This window comes from Leucopleurus acutus, assembly GCF_964270905.1.
Source record: "Leucopleurus acutus genome assembly, chromosome: 6".
In the NCBI taxonomy this organism is placed as follows: Eukaryota; Metazoa; Chordata; class Mammalia; order Artiodactyla; family Delphinidae; genus Leucopleurus; species Leucopleurus acutus.
In genome coordinates, this window is record NC_139149.1 from 49,153,814 (window position 1) to 49,171,976 (window position 18,163).

The 18,163-nt window shown below is 33.0% G+C and overlaps 1 protein-coding gene across 9 annotated transcripts in view; it reads left to right on the top strand.

Moving 5' to 3' along the window:
• The window catches only part of SLC4A10 (solute carrier family 4 member 10), a gene marked incomplete at both ends in the record, with an annotated part of 310,841 nt that overhangs the window by 181,603 nt on the left and 111,075 nt on the right, over positions 1-18,163 (top strand). For 4 of the 9 annotated variants that reach the window (XM_082841780.1, XM_082841776.1, XM_082841777.1 and 1 more), the window contains 3 exons: positions 4,394-4,582; positions 14,675-14,766; positions 15,749-15,838. In XM_082841780.1, coding sequence (XP_082697906.1) covers positions 4,394-4,582; positions 14,675-14,766; positions 15,749-15,838 — 371 coding nt within the window. The remainder of the gene's footprint in view (positions 1-4,393; positions 4,583-14,674; positions 14,767-15,748; positions 15,839-18,163) is intronic. The other 5 variants (XM_082841781.1, XM_082841779.1, XM_082841783.1 and 2 more) reach the window with 3 other exon arrangements.

Consider the following 18,163-nt stretch of genomic DNA (forward strand, 5'->3'; position numbering starts at 1 on the left):
GCTGTATTACGAAGTTTGTAGTAAATGTTTTACATTTTGAAGACTTCTAACTTTGTATTTTCACATCCATTACTATATTTTATTATCACAGAAACCTTATGAGGTAGGGAAGAGACTATTTCCTACATTTTATAAACAGATAAATAGAAAGTGATACATTACAGGTAACACTTGCAGAGATGGGAATAATTTCTTTTGATTAATCTATAATCATAAATTTTGTTTTTTTCTATTTCATGATAATTTGGGACCATAGTGATTAACTTTAAGATTTGGAACTTTTTCTTCACCTCTTATTTATCCTACTTTTCTATATGTTAGGCGGTTGCTAATGTATTAGTCGCTAGTTTCTGTTTTGCAAAAGCTAGGTATAATAGTTTATCTTTAAGGGCTCTAAGCCCTAGTCCTTTGCAAATGCACAGGCTCTGCAGCTTAATGTTTTCTAGACATTTCCTAGTAGAGGAATATGATCCAGATATTGTTTTAGAATGGTCAAGGATTTTTATATCAATGTTCTGATATGTTTTTAATAGACTCTTAAATAATTCTTTAAAGAGATTTTTGTAGACTTAGCAGGAGAAAATCCCATTTGTATCTGGCAGGTCTGTCAAGAATTTCTGGTGTAATTAAAGTAGGATTTTCTTTTGGATAAAGTTAATTTAAAAGTGTCTATTTCCCAATGCTTTAAGGAACTCAGAATAAATTTAAACTTCTTCCTTCAAAATATTACTTAACTTTTCAAATCCAGATATATTTTCTTATTCTGATATGGAGATTAATTGTATTAAAAATGCTTCTCAATTATATTCATATAAATTATAGGAAATTTTACAGTTTATGTTAATCTCTTTTAAATTCAGCACTGTAAAGATTAATAATGGAAATATTACCTCTGTAGTGTGTCTACTTTAACCTATTGCTGTCAATGAGGGTAAGATATTAAAACCAAACCAAAGTTAGTACCATGGACAGATTAACAATCATAGTTCTCAACTCATTAAAACAACGCTTGCTGTTTAAAATCTTTCATCAAAGGAAAAATCCACAGTTTGCTCCACCGAATATAATCTGCAGATTTGGGAGTATGTTAATAGCCATATATATATATATTTTAATGCCTATGCTATTACCATCCTTGGTCTGGAAAGTAAGTTTTCTTATGGTAATTTACATTTTTATTACATACACTCCTGTTAGTAGTGTCAACCAAACTGTAAAATTTAGAACCCCCTATTGCCCACTTCTCCCCCAGCATCTTTGAAGACAATGGATTTTTAAGACAAAGCAATTATACGATCATCTTTAAAGAAGCGGAGATTTATATAGAGTCTGTAAAATCTCATGGTCTCTAGAGGCTTTCGTTCAATAGTCAAATGGATTGATCATGACAAAATAATTGCCTGATTAAGATGAAAAGTATTTTTTCACTTTCTGAGGTTTTTCTACACAAATACTGCTAGTTTTTCTGGAGCCTGTTTAGTGCTAGAAGACTGTGACCAATTTATCCCTTTTCTTCTTGCTTCTTCTCTTATCATCCAGATCCTGGCATTGAGCTTTGGCAGGCTGGACTGTATTATTTAGGCATCGTAGCCTGCTGAGATTGTTGGTCTTGACTCTGGGCCTAAAGCCATTATGGCCCATTATCCTTTCTTACTTTTCAAGGTTAATGCTAATATATATTATAGTGGTGAAGAGCACAATGTAAGTGATTAGTGAATCACACTCGCTTTGATACTTAAATTTCACCTTAGCATAAGTTATATTCTTAAGCAAGTTGATTAACTTTTCCAGTTCATTAAGACATTGCTTGGTCATGTTATACCTTAGAGGAGTTTGCTATGTATTTCCGCGACTAATGAGCAGATGAGTGTTCTTTTCTATTTATCTTATGTAACTGTTTTATATAAAGACGTTATCTCTGAAAAACTTTGAAGCTAGTGACTTATTTTTCGTGGTGCTTAGGCCTGGAAAGATTGTGCTTTGATAAGAATGAAAAACTATAACCATGTGCATGTTTTATTACATGATTAATTTTTAATCTGATTAGAATATTGAACTGGGGATACATATCATGGTTTACAGATGAAACTGCTGCATGATGGTATCCTTTCGGTGTCTGAATAATCTACTTTACAACTCCTATCATGAAGTATATAATGCATATTTTATATACATTTTTCCCTCTTAGCAAGGTTGCAGTGTAAAGTCATGTATGTTGACAATTTATCATTTCCTTTATTTCAAATTAATCCAAGGGTTTTATAACTACTGATCTCAAAAAAAACTGAGATATAAGTTTAAATATTCTATACTATCATACATTTTCAGAACTGGAAGAGACTTTGGAGGTTATTATAGTGGACATTATGGCTGACTCTCAGACATTCATTCTACCTCTTTCCATTGTAAACAGCCAAGTGATAGAACAAAGTTGGCAAATTATGCTCTATATGCAAATATGGCCACTGCCTGATTTTGTTAGGCATGTGAGCTAAGAATGGCTATTATATTTTATATGACTGAAAAATAATAAAAAGAAAATCAATATTTTGCAACATGAAAATTATATGAAATTCTAATTTTAGTGTCCATAAAAAAGTTTTATTGAAACACAATTATGGTAATTTGTGTACGTGTTGTCTATGGCTACTTTCATGCTATAAAAATGGAGTTGAGTAGTTGTGACAGAGATTGTATGGCCTGCAAAGCCTAAAATATTTATTATCTGGCCCATTACATAAAAGGTTTGTCTACCTCTGGTTTAGGGAAATGACTCCACAGTGAAGGGCAGTTCTTGATGAGTCTAAGCCGACTGGGGATCCCATCTTCTTTGTCAGTGATTGGCTCAGCATAGACAGGACTATGTCAGTTGAGCTTAGAATTGTTCCTGGGTAGGGGAAAAAGGACTTTTTTTCAAGAAAAAGTCACAAAAAGGCAAAGAATCTCTGATATGAACAAAGATGTGTATCTCCTTGTTGCTGCTGGCAGCCACCTTATGACCATAAGGAAAATAGCCTGAGGTTAAAGCTCACACCTCGAGGAGGGGGAAGCTGACAAAATCACAGAGAAATGGAGTTAAATCCAACCTGACTTTGATTTTTCTGTTATGTAAGCCAGTGAAATTTATTGTTTTAGATAGTTTGATTTGGGTTTTCTGTTATTGATAAATCCAACTTTGCCTCTGCTGGATACACTATTATAAAATACAGATAAATGATTTAAAACCAGCAAAAAATTTAAACCATAAGCCCATAACCTACTTAAAGGAAATCGCAAAGAAAATCTTGTACTGGGAAATATTTACTGAGGGCCTCAATATTCCAATCAGTGCATTAGGTGCCTTATGTCCTGGCAACAATGCTGTTATGAGATAGCTATTACCTCTGTCTTAGAAATAAGGACACTGCGACTAATCAACTTTACAAGGCCACACAGCTGGAATATGGGGCAGTGATCCAAGTCTGTTTCCCCAGTCGTTTCCTTTTCACACTGAAGGAAAACATTATGTGGAAAGGAGGATTCTGCTAATTTTCAAATCTTCAGTGTACTCAGTGGGGCAGCGGGAGACAATGCATTGTAATCTGCTTTGCATAAGGAGTTAGCACCTCAGAAAATCAAACAGAGTTAATATTTGATCATATGAACGCAGATTAATTACACTGAGGTTTATTGAGGTGATCTTTGTATCACCAAGAACTCATCTACTCATTTTCTAGGCATTTCTGACACATATGGTAAATATCAATCTGCTTAGTTATAGCCTTCTGAAATCTCACCTTTTATTCTTTGTTTTATGGGTATAGAAGGTTTTCTAAAATATAAACACATTATCAAGGAAGGTTTGAGAGGACTGACTTTATATTAATGTGAAAGAATTGTTTACTCTCCAAATGCAACCAGCTAGGTAGTTGCCTAAGCCTCCTTGCATCAGATTTTAACCGATGGACTTAAGGAAGAAACATGGAAATTATTCTCTACTAGAAAAAGGGAGGAAAACCATATTAAAATATATGTATGAGGCTTTTTAATTTTAAACATGCTAATCATATTTATATTACTCCTGATACTATTCCCTCTCGTCAGTGTGAATAATGGAGAGCATAAAGCACTTTGTTCTCGATACAGCTATTCCTGTTTGAAAAATAAAACTCCATAAGATCATTACATATTTAAAAATGAATGGTTTATTTTCCCAAATCTTTCTTGTGTAGCATTTCTACAAAGAAAGACAAACTTCTGTTTCTAAGACCATACTTAGAGATTTTTTTAAGGAATTCATTCCTATTTTAAGAGGAATAATATTATCTAGGGTATGCATATTTGGACTCAGTGGTTCACTACTGGAACATTACAGGAAAGCTGTGCTCATTTTCTTTCTACCTTCACTCTTCAGATATGGTCCTTGATCAACAAGTGAGCTCAGGTCAGCTCAATGATGATGTACGCCACAGGGTCCATGAGGCACTGATGAAACAGCATCACCACCAGAATCAGAAAAAACTCACCAATAGGATTCCCATTGTTCGTTCCTTTGCTGATATTGGCAAGAAACAATCAGAACCAAATTCCATGGATAAAAATGGTAAATATTTCTTTATTGTATTCTTATCGTTTATTATAGTTGTCTGAAATATCAAAGTCCTTTAAAATATGTCTTACTTGAAAATGATCTATTGAAATTCAGACTGTTGTGGTAGAATTGTTTCTTTTCATATTCATGTATTGTTTTATTATCAGGCATCAAACTGTAGAAATTTTATTAACAAAGATTTAAAGTTTCCTGAAAGGCTCATGAAAGAATGCAAGGAAAATTTTATCTAATAAGAAGTTATACACTCAAATGTAGCAAACATAAACTGAATGTCAATTGCATCACAAATAAGGCTCTAGTCTTTGTCTCATAGCTTGAGAATGTAATGCAATGCTTTGACGTAAGGTCTTTTAGTTAAAATGAATAATGATCAACATTTAGTGATTGTGGAAAAAAAGATATTGGCTTCATGTTGCTCATGGTCAACAAATCCCTTTCTAGATTACAGTTGAAAAGAGCAGCTAGTGCATTACTTGTGTCTCTACATATATTAAGCCTGATTTCTAGTTCATGGGCTCATCGCTCTTTGCAGTACTACATCATCAATGTCCATGGAGCCTCCGCACTTACCATCTTGGCTCACCAACATAGATGAGCCATTATCATTTGATAGTAAACAACCATTGATAGGAATTGATAGAAAACAACCATTGTTTTCTAGCAGTCATTCATGACTTACTTCTTGGCAATCATGAAGCAAAAACAGTGTTTCTAATTGTTTTATCCTTTCTTCTGTATTTTGTTCTCTCTTTGCATCCATTTGACCCTTCATCTTTTACATTAAGGAAGTTGCTTAGAAATCTCTTATCATTCAAACAACCATTGTTTTCTAGCAGTCATTCATGACTTACTTCTTGGCAATCATGAAGCAAAAACAGTGTTTCTAATTGTTTTATCCTTTCTTCTGTATTTTGTTCTCTCTTTGCATCCATTTGACCCTTCATCTTTTACATTAAGGAAGTTGCTTAGAAATCTCTTATCATTCATCCTTTCCATCAGTCTTGTGAAGGAAAATGAAGTTATCATGAGGGTGATATGAATTGGTTATACTTCCGCTAGCTATAAAAGTTCCCAGTTTTAAAAGATACAAATTAATGAAAAGTAATTTCAAATGTTTTACTAGAAAGACTCCGATTTCCACAAATAGACTAAGCATGTGTATTGACAGCATGGACTTTATGTAATTTCACTCCTATTTTCAAAAGCTTCAGAGACGCTTTATATACAAATGCATGAAAATGAGGTTTTTTTCAGATTCTGCTTTATATGGGAATTTTTACCAGTTTTCATACTACTGAATCAAATATACACAAGTAGAATAAATACTTTAATAAATAAATAAAGATGGTTAGATGTACTGTTGTCTCAGAACACAGAACTAGTTCTAAATAATTTTTGAAATACTCATTTGATTTTTTAAAAAACCCTTCAATGACTGAATGTGTAAATTGTTGTTATATTGAAGACTCTGTAGTTGTGCATATATTAAGTTCAATAAAAGTGTTATGAGTGCTTTATGGTATATACCAACTTGTATTTGTAGATCCCACTGGATATTTTGAGGATTTATAACTTGCTTTGAATTATATCATATATTTAAAATATATTCATATTCTAAATCACAATTTGCTTTAAAATATGTTATATATGAAAATGATAAAAGGAAGCTTTTATATTCTGAAACTTATTATAAATATAGTACTTTTATTGTGCTTACAATACTAGCATATATTTGATATGATGATATTAGGAAAACAGATTAAGATATTTACGAATTTTGACTATAGACTTACGTCTATGTGATTCTAAAGACCTTATTAAAATATTCTCATTAACCAAATCTCTATGAATGCAAGCACATTTTATAAAAATAAACTTCTGCCTTTATTTCATTTACCTTTACCGGAAATCAGACCATAAAATATATGTCTATGAGAATGTTATGTGTTTATTCAAAGATACAAGGATTTTGGGTTGTGAACTAGCTGTATATCTCAAACTTCACTGGGGATAACGTTTACTATCAAATGGTTTTATTGCATTATGTTTTTGGAGGGAAGAGGGTACTGAATTCACTGGATGAATTATTTTTTGTAATGTCATGTAGACCTGGACACACTGCTTGTTACAGCTCTGAACTTTCATTAAACATAAGAAGAGGTGACAGAATTATAGCTTTAAATCCTAAAGTCCACATATAGATACATATACATACAGAGTTTTTCTTTTTTTTTTTAAATTTATTTATTTAATTTATTTTTGGCCACACTGAGTCTTCGTTGCTGCACGCGGGCTTTCTCTAGTTGCCATGAGTGGGGGCTGCTCTTCCTTGCGGTGCATGTGCTTCTCATTGCGGTGGCTTCTCTTGTTGCAGAGCATGGGCTCTAGGCACGCGGGCCTCAGTAGTCGTGGCACGAGGGCTCAGTAGTTGTGGCTTGCGGGCTCTAGAGCGCAGGCTCAGTAGTTGTGGTGCAGGGGCTTAGCTGCTCCGCGGCATGTGGGATCTTCCCAGACCAGGGCTTGAACCCGTGTCCCCTGCATTGGCAGACAGATTCTTAACCACTGCGCTACCAGGGAAGTCCCCAGAGTTTTTCTGAGAGCCTACTTTTTGTCTTATTCAGGCAATTGCTTAGTTTTTCTGAAAACTAGAATATGAGTAGCTCTGAAATGATTCTGTCACCATCTGTACAATCAGCCTTTATCTGAACACATACAGATCCTTTTGAGGCATACATTAAGGTAATAAAAACTTGGAAACATTTCTAATAAGATTCATATATCCAATTAAGTATTGTTGTAGAAGTGGTTTCCTAAGCCTAGGCTTATAACACCTCCTTGTGACTCTGTTTTGCTTCCTCAAACACTTTGCATAATTATGTGTGTTAAGAATTCTGAAAATGTGAATAGACTTCACCAATTTAGAAATAAATCTCCTATCCAGAAGTGAAAAGAAGTGTGAAAGACCTTTATTACTAAGGTTCTCAATCTACTCATGAACTCTAACAACTGATAAACTCTAGATAAACAAACAAATCAAAATTCATAGCTGTAAATATAGATTTGACATTCTGCTTCAAAATATGCAGTAGAGATTTAATCTTTTTGTGCAGTAGTACAGAGAGATACAGAAGGATTTCAATACATCCAAAATGGTAAAAATAATATTCCCATTATTAAAAAAAGAAACTCTTCAGTAGAGTATATCAGGCAAAAACTGACCTGTTTTAAAAATTAAGATTATAGATTAGGAATTAAATAGAGTGAGTATCTTCTAGAGACTTGAAAACAGAAAACATTTTCCTTGCCAAGCATAGGGATGGAAATAAACCCCCTCTTGTTTAATATACCTTTTACTTTAGAAATGAAACAGTTGAAATTCCCTCAGAAAACAAACTGATGCTTATATACAGAACTCTAAAAGAGTCATATAGAATAAAGTTTCTACTTCCTTAGTTGACCTGTTCCTTGAACATGCTACCTTGGTAGTAGTCCCAAGGGTTAAGCATTCAGATATTTCAATCTGAAGACCAAAAGGGGTTCTTTCCCATTTTATAGATTAGATTTACAAGATAGTGATTTTCTTGCTTCTCTCCTCCATCTGCACTATTTTGTTCATTACATTTTTAGTGCTTTGTGATAATTTGTCAATCACTCCTCCAAATACGCTAGCTTAACTACTTTGTATAATTTTTTTCTTGGTGTACTGCACATTCTCTTAAGAACTAAGATGCCGGATGCGATGGATTCACCAGGCATTTTTAATGCCACCATGCTGTGTTTAACTTTCACGTTTCATTAAGCATCAAAACTGTGAGAATTAAGTGTCTGATTCTGATGTTTCAATAAAAAGTGATAGCTACATTTGGCAAAGGAACAGCAAAAAAATAATAGAAAAATCATATCTTCTTTAACATTAGAACTCTGAAAAGGATGTTGTGGAAACTACTTAAATATATCAAGAATATTTGAATAATTTCTTGAAACTAGAAGGACTTTCTAAAATAAAAATAAGACTTTTGTTTTTAGTGATCTAGAAAGCAAGATATACCAGTATTTGTATTCATCATTTAGGTCATATATTCAATTGCATTTGAGACTTTGGCTTACAAATCTACTCTAAAATATTATTATACTTTTGATAACCTTTACATTAAAAAAAAATAACTTAAGACTCAGTTTCCTTAGGTGTAGGGTGTCTTCATTCCACTGTTTCCTTTAGTAATAATTCTAACTCTATTTCTTTTCCTTCACATATCTTTTCTCTCACCTATTCTGAGTACTTTCCAGTTGTCCCTTTTATTTAGGATCTTAAAAGGAGTTACAGAGCAGAAGGTGTCTGACTTACTTTCAAAACTACAGGTTACTGGAGAACATTTAGATTTGGAAGGATGGGATGACTTGACTCTTTAGGCCTGCATAGATTTTAGCCCTTAAAGTAATGTACACTTCTGTATTGTGAATGATTTTTATTTATGGCTTTTGAAAATCAGTTTTATGGCTTTATAATTGTGTCTTTTTACAAATGCGGTACTTTTTTATTTTCAGATGTACAATGTTTTATGTGTGTTTAGATATTTATATGCTGTCTTATTTTTTAAATACTGTGGTCTCATAAATAAGATATCAAGAGTTTAAAAAAGTATTCCTTATAATGTTTTATCTTGAAGAAAATAAAGCTCAAATAATAATTCTTAGAATTACTTGAAAGAAAACATTTAAAAACTCATGTAGATGATAGAATTAAACATTATATAATAAAGGTGTTTTCCATTGTTCCAAAAAAAATCAGGATGACATTGTTGACACAGCTGGTGGGTCTGTTGAGAGACTGTATTGTTGCTACTGAGTTTTGGAATCTCAAGACTAAGTCTTAACAGCAAAAATATTTCTAGTATGATGTGTTTAAATTTGTTATTTCTTATCTTACATTAATTATTTTCAGGCATACCAGTTTTTCTCCAACTTTAATTGTGTGCATACTTTCATGTTTTTGAAGTATAGCTGACCTAATCAACATTTTCTAAATATTTAGCCTTTCTTTCTTCTTGTTTTCTATTCCCATGAATAAATGTATTGTTACACATGTATGTAACTTTGTCATTCATTTTTATATTTCTTTATTTTGCTCTGTCTTGTGTCTGTCTCTAACAGGCTCATCTCATCTCTGTACCTCCCTCATCTCCTACCCTTTGGGTACTCTAAATGCGTTGAAGGTTTCTGAGGTAGTGTAAACCAGCTTGGTCTCTAGGTTAATAGTAATGTACCTTCATGTCTTCATCCCAGTTTCCTTCTATTACACATGATTTTCAGTGGATTAAGCAGTAGCAAATACTGATATGCTTCAGTGGTATCTTATTCTCCTATTGATTTGAATTTGGCTAAATAGAAATTTTAAAGCTGCTGTTTTATAATACTTATATATGTAATTTATTTAAAGAGGAAGAAAACTGTAAGTAAGGACTTGAATTAATGTAATTTTAATACATTTTTTGAGAACATATTTATGGTTGTCTTTCAATACTGAGATGCTTTAATGATACTGACACTACTTAAAGTAGAAAACAGTAATTCTGACATAGTCTCATGCTCTCCCCACAACTTTATGATGAGGGAAATGACTCTGCCAGTTTTGTAATGGACTTGGTGAAAAAGTTTTTGTGTAACAAGCAGAAAAGCACAGCTTCCATTTTCTAGTTAGAGGTTGCTTGAATTACTCTCAGTTTTCTCCTGTGCTTGCCCAAATCTTTTATGATTTGCCTTGGAAAAGTATATGGCCTATAATAACTTTATATCTAACTTATATATGATCCCTACATGGAGGTCCAGAGGAAAAAATGAATTCATGACTCAAAGAAAAATTAACTCAAGCAGTTGCTGATATGAATACTATATAATATGCACGTTAATTGATAAGATGTATAACAAATATTGGAATTTTGGATTTAAGATGGTGAACTCTTTGAGTTTAAAAGGTTGGAAAAATTAAAATATATGGTAAATATATAAGGATGATGTTAGGTTTCTCAAATGTTTACATTTAAATAGTCATGAACATGTCTCAATTAATAATAATAGTGTCCAATTTTCATTCGTTTTTGAATAATTTACCCTGAATATAATAAAGCTTTAAGTTAATAAATGTCTCTTTTTGGATAATCATCTCAATTTCTCAAAGTTATTTAGATATTAACAGATGTGATTAAAAATTGTGATGACATTTACTTACAGAATATATTAGTACGGACAGTGATGAGTGGGCATACTGAAGGCAATATAAAGAAATAGGCAAAAATATGTATGTTCAAAAGCATTGTGGCATATTGATGAGAAAAATTATCATAAAAATAGCATTCATAAAACTTCCACACATATATGGGAATTCTAAATCCTAACTTTATACTATTTTGTCTTGGAGGGGGGAAAATCTTAGCAAATTCTTTGTTATCCTTTTAGGACACATATTCACTTTCTGGCTGAATGTAAAGTCCTGTACCTGAAAATTGTCTTCTGTGAACTAGTATTGTTTTAGGTATCAATGAGAAAATAAGAGATGCCCTTTCAAAACCTAAATTTACTGATTCTTCTTATGTAATAGTATTTGAGTTAATGAAAGTCATTTTGAAATCTAAGCCCATCACCTTCTTCTGAAAGGCAGTGATAACTGGACTAAACTAAAGAAATCTAAGTGTTTAGACAGAAAAAGATTATAGTTGATAACAGAATTATAAAAATTATTTAAGTTATGAAATTTCCAGTAGTTAGACTATAATTCATGCTCAGGCTTTAGATGGATAGGTAGGTAGGTAGGTATGTAGGTAGGTAGGTAGATGAAGCAAATAAAATTTTAAGCTTTGTTTAAAGGCTTCAAGTTATTCAAAATAACCCAAACCAAACCTCTCAGTTTAATTTTTAAATAATAATACCTATGCATTTTTCAGGTTTTCAGTTACTGCCTTGAAAGTATACACATTTAATGTGTTGTTTCATTTTAACAAATTACCATACACATTGAGAAATAAGATTTGGAGTACTTTTTAAACTTTGATGAGATTAAATGTATTTACTAATATTTAGCTATTATCTCTGAAATAAAAGAGATATCAAACTTGTGGTTTATATTCCTATGTCATAGGCTGGTAGTTTTTGTGCTTTTTTCCTGCAGTAGCATACATTCTATGCACATACCTAGAATCTAGAACTAGCAGGGAAATTTCTGTCATCTCGTATGTCTCCTGCTAGTTAAATACTCTCCACTAGGTCATTATCCGTATCACTTAAAAGAGTCATAGAAAATATTTTTCAAATCCCTTCCTGATTATCAACTTTATGAGGTAATATTTTGTAAAATTTTCAGAACAAGAATAGCATTGAACAATAAATCTCAAATATATTAGTACTTACAAGAGGAAATACAAGTGCCAATGTTTTAAACATATCTCATGAGCTGAAGGTAATTTATGAAATATTCTGCTTTTAAAGTATATATGTGAAAACATAGGCTATCCAATTTCTTCAAATCTTAAGTTACAGCATATTTTCTATCCAATGAAATCTCTTCAAAGTTGATGAGTTTGTACTGGGTTGACTATTTTTGTATGTTTGCTGATTGAGTTAGATAATTGTTCTTCCATGTAGTTTTATATCACATGAAATAAGTTATTATAAGAAAGCAGATATATGTTTATTTAATTTAGCCATGCCTTGAATTTCACTGTTCAATTTTACAGAACATTCAGTAAATTTAGGTTTAAATATATCTAATGTTCTAACTCATGAAAATATGGAGAAATGATGTGAAACTGGTGATTGAAGACATCTGTTAGTAACACAAATGCATTATGTAAAAGGTTTTTTTAAAACTAGTTATTATTTTGAGAATGATATTAAATGGCTGCTAATGAACAGTTCACAGTCATAGCTGCACGCTGCAGTTAGAAATGGGAGAATGAAAATAAGTGGTGCAGCTTAAGTCTGTCACTTCTCTAAAGTTAATATATTTTTTTGGAATTCACTGTAATCAGAATTTGTGTTGCAATTATACTCCAATAAAGATGTTAAAAAATTATAACTTTTATATACTTATAAAATTATACTTTATATTGATAGATGTGTCACTTTAGAAATTGTTTAGGATTGTATTACTCTCAGATTTTTATGTTCTACATCTATGTCATTTATAGAAGTGTTGTATCATGTAGGGTCAATGATCAATTCTACTGAACTGAACTCCCTCTCATAGTCTAGGGTAAGACACTTCCCCTATAGGTCACAAAAGAGCAGAATATCCTTAAAAAAAAAAAAAAGAATTTGTGTACATGGTTTAAGGTGAATTTGCTTTTAAAATCATTTGAAAAATCTTCACCAAATGTATTACTTTACTTTGTTTAGTGAAAACAATGAAATATTTAAATTTTAGAAGAATATTAAGCCCATTACTCTCTGGCAATATAACAATTTTAAACCATAAAAAAATTGTACCTGTTAATAAATGACCCCTGCCTCAGAGGCTTAATAGTTCAAAAAGCCAAATTATAGTAATATTTGAAAGTAAATTATCAGTGTTTTAAGTCACACTTAAATTCTAGTTAACAAAGAATAAGTGGATTTCAAGAGAATTTAAAGAATTTAAAGAAGAGGTATTTGTATATACACTAGCAGTTTAGAGAAATTCAGTAACTAGAGAAGATGAAACTAAAGGTAACCTTGGAATAAAGTTGGGATTTAGGCAGGTAGAGGGAAGAGCTAGGCAGAGAGAAGAGTAAATATTCCCATCTAAGACAAATGAGAATAAGAGCAGTATTTTTGAGTCACTGAGTTATGGTTATAAAATATGGTCAAGGCTTCAAAGCTGGGTTGTCATTACTTGTATCACAGTAAAAGTAACAAGTGAGGTTGGAGAGAGGTTAGGGAAAAGAGAGATACATGTGAAATTAAGCAAGCATCGTTAACTGTTATAATTTAATTGCTAAATATGAACAGATTTCATATAAGTTGTGATTGAAAAGACTTTCATATTTAGTGAATAATGGAATGTAATTACCCTTGGTTAGCTGTTGTCACATTCTCAGCTGTACTGTCTACTTAACTAATATCATAATCTTTCTTATAATGGGGAAAAGGCTACAAAATAATTAAGTTGCTTGTTAGTGTTAATGGAAAACAAATACAATTCAAATTTATTGATCTCTTGTCATGCAGACCAATATCAGTATGCTTACACAATTGAATAGTGAGAAGCATAATATCATATTCACGGTATTCATAGTATATGAGGTAAAGGTATTTCTAACTAAACCTCTCATATAGAAATCTCTAAAAGTTGTTGCCAAAGAATTTTTTCTCTTTGGTTTGTTTTTTCAGATGCAGTAGAAGCTATAAATATGCTATGTACTTTTCACATAAATATTCGCCCTTTAAAAAACAACATTACATTTGGGCTTCCCTGGTGGCACAGTGGTTGAGAGTCCGCCTGCCGATGCAGGGGACACGGGTTCGTGCCCCGGTCCGGGAAGATCCCACGTGCCGCGGAGCGGCTGGGCCCGTGAGCCATGGCTGCTGAGCCTGCGCGTCCGGAGCCTGTGCTCCGCAACGGGAGAGTCCACAACAGTGAGAGGCCTGTGTACCGCAAAAACAAACAAACAAACAAAAAAACAACATTACATTTAAAATTCTTCAGTCTGAGCTTAAATCATAAGAGTTGTCTATCTTGTCATATATACACATATGCATATACATATACATATATATCCCAATAGTTTTGGATAAAATTTAGAAATCCCTGATGTTTCAAACCCATGATTAGATTAAAATCTTTTTGTAGCTGTTCTTTCTTCATAAAGAATAACTATTTAGTTATAGAGTCTTAATCTGAGAATTAGTTTACATTTTCTTGACTGAATTCTCCCGTTTCTATCTGTAACTGATAAATAAGAATATTTGTATTTATATATATCTATTTATATTGACCCTTCATGCTTACTTCATTAAGAAACCTATGTTGGTTTAGTTTAATTCATATTTCACTCAATATGTCTAGAATTATGTAAGTAATTGTTTGTGTTCTGTAATAACAATCTCTTTTAGCAGGTCAGGTTGTTTCTCCTCAGTCGGCTCCAGCCTGTGTTGAGAATAAGAATGATGTGAGCAGGGAAAACAGCACTGTTGACTTTAGCAAGGTAAGCTTTTCTCCCTCTCATTTAAGGAAGCGTCTGAGTTATTACTAGAAATTAGCAACCATTTTAAGAGGTGTTGACACAATTTTTTTTGCATGCACATTTGTTTTGTTTCTTATCCAAAGCTTGATATTGTTACAGATAATGTTAGCATTTAAGTTCACATGTAATGTTCTGCCTATTCACAAAACCAAACGTGTAAGTTTTATGCATAGTCTTCAGGTTTCAGCCACTTGGTGTGATGCATCTCTTCCAGTAAAAAAGATAACTGGACTTCACAGAGAATTTAACAGAAATTTATTGTTTAAAATTTTGCTAGTTTTTTTTTTTTCAAAATAATTTTTCCTCTATTTGTGGAAAAGCAAATCATGTAACTTAAGGCTTCACTGTCGTGATTCAGAGAAAGGCATTAGTATTAAGAAACACTAGAACATAGTAAGACTGAGCAGAGTTTTGAATAAAAACATAATAAAGACTGACTGTTGAGGGATCCATCTAATTGGAGACAATTCTGATGAAATCATTTATTTGAATGTATTCTAAGAAAATAATGCATGTGGAAATAATGTGCTTTTCTCAGCAAATTCCTGACATCCTATATGTGCTATTGCAGGCAGTGGCAAGCTAACACTTGATCAGGAAAGAAGAGTTTTAATATTGACCAAAAATAGAGTCAACACCTTTCTTTATCTGAGTGGCTGAAACAGTAATCACTCCCAGTAATTTGTTTTTCACAAGGTCCTTAGCACTCCCAAGGATTGTAACAGTGGGAGGAGGTGGGAATGGGAGGCAGTGTATAGGAAGTTGCCTGCATCAAGTTTCTGAAAAGGTTAATAGCGATCAGCTCCTTGCTGCTGTTTCAGAATCCCTCTGCCAGTGCCAAAATGGTCTAGGTCCAGTCCTGTGCATGCTCTCCCTCTGGTGCCTGGTGGAGTCTCTGTGGGAGCATGGTGTACCAGCTTAAGTCTGTTAATTATGCGTGCAGGGGCTGGGAGGCCAACAAAAGGGGCATGCTAGTCCATGTGGGATGAAACAAAGGCATGAAAAAGGACCTCCACACCAGCAAGAGAGAGAGGTGAGGGCACACTCGGGCTCTGTTTCTACAGTGGTTCAAAGCTCATCTCACTGTATGGAGGCATGTGATTCAAATATTAAGCCAGTTCAAATGTATTCCATTTCCTCTCCAAAAAATATCTTTTTAAAGCATTACATCTTCATTCATCTGCAAGTTGGAATAAAATTGTCGCAAACTGCCATACATTTATTTTCTGATGTTCTTCATTTGAAATAGGATCTTAAAAGCAATGACATAAGAAGTTTCTTACTTATTTGTGCAGGCATTAACAGTATAACAAGAGCACAGTGAACATTCTCAAAAACAGTGATAATAAATCCCATCCTTTCAAATAATTAGCTTTTACCTTTTTTTTAAGGATATAACCCTTTGACACTGAATTTTATATCTCAATATCATTTTGCTTTTAGTTGTCTGACCTAGTTTTGCAGCCTTCAAAAATGCTTCAGTACATTTGAAAGAAAATGAATACAGCCAATTGGAGACAGTAGTCTTATTTTCAGCGCTCCTAGAACAATTTGAACTATAGAAGAGTGAAAAATAGGGCTTCTTTCTTTAATCCTTTTCTTCCTTATTGCATTTCAAATCACTGGACTGCTCCAGTTTTTAATGAGAAAGTTAAATTTCTACAGCCCTCTACTCAGTGCCAACCATCTATATTTCTTAGTCTCCTGTGCATAGCATGGCACATTGCAAAGAACATGCTTTTGAGAAGGAGCATGGGATCCTAACTCTAGCATTTATAAGCTATCTAATCTTGGAGGAGTTCTCTGACTCCATCTTTCTCATTTGTAAAATAAGAATAATATCTATTTATAATTTTGGGGGGAAGATTAAGTGAGAGAATATAGAGAGAGAGCCTGGCAGAGTGTTGGGCTTATAGCAGGTGTTCAATAAAATGTGGCTACTATTATTATTGTTGTTGTTGTTGTTGATATCAGTGGGAACAGCAGTGTCAGAAGTAAACACTAGACCAGAATTTAATATGTTTTGGCCCCCACTGGATCTCCAGTGCCTTGAACAGTGTTTGGGATGTACATGTTGAGTGAATCCTATGAGGTTCAATATAATTTAAGCTTTCAGCTCTGGATTTTTGGGTTTTTTTTTTGAAAAACAAAGTAATACTTCTTACCTTATAACCTGGAAGGACAGAGTAGTAGGACTTGGAAAGAGCAAATGTAATGCATCATTATGGAAACAAATTTTAGTGCCAGATTTTGCAGGTACATGAGTTAAGGTTTTTGAGCCTAATGATTTCAGTTTGGTAGTAAATTTATCAAAGTGAATCTATCAGTTAGTCTACAGATTACTTTGTTTATTTAAATATTTTAAGTTTTACTATGTAGATTCCAAACCCCAGTAGAATTTTGACATGTTAAGGGAAAAAAAGTCCTTTTTCATTTCATGTGACTTGATCCTATGTTCTGTCTACATTCAAGCTATATATTTTTAACCCTTCCAGTGGTTAGGCCCATCAAACTTATTCGTTTAAGGAATGTTTGAAAACATGATCTGAACTGTCAGGTTTTTAGATTCCTATAATGCTTTTGAAAAGCAGATGTGTTATGTTTTTAAACTGACAGGTATAAGATGGCTATTTTATTATTTCCCAAATGTTGGGAATTTCTTTTATTTCAAATGACTTAAAGAAACTTCCACATTATTTTCTGTGTAGAAAGAACTCTCTTCTGCATCAATCTTTAGTATGTGAAATGTGAAGAGTTGCATTATTAAATCCTAGAATTGTAGGAAACCTTAGAAATCTCATTTAGAAAGTGAGAAAGCTGAATCCCAGATTAAGAGAGCTGCTCAAGATCACTGGTTGGTTAGTGTCACAAGACCATTTCTCCCCAGGGAATTTCTATTACTTTTCTTGTACTTTCTATAATGAGCTTAAGACTTAAGCTTTCTCCCTAAAGACCCATCTGTATTTCTTTCACATCTCACTGTGTAGCTTGTCCAGACACTTGCAGTTCCACCATGATCTTCTGTCTAAGCTTGTTCCCTAGAGATATAATTGTTTCTCATCCACAACTTAAGTATCAAATAACCAGAATAAAGCATCTTTTCCTTCTAGCGTAAAGGTCTGGAGACCCCAGAAGCATGAGTATAAATCCAGATCCATAAGAGTATAGCTTGATTTCTTCAAGATTCTGTTCAGAGGACCAGAAAACTTTCCTTATGTTTATTCCATATTTGGGTCCACCTGAAGACTGTCTTAAGGCCATAGGTCAACCTAATTCCTCAGAGCTGTTTTTGATATTTGTAGTTTTATAAAAGGTTAAACTGTGGTCCTTAAATGTGATCTTTTGTTATATTAAAAGT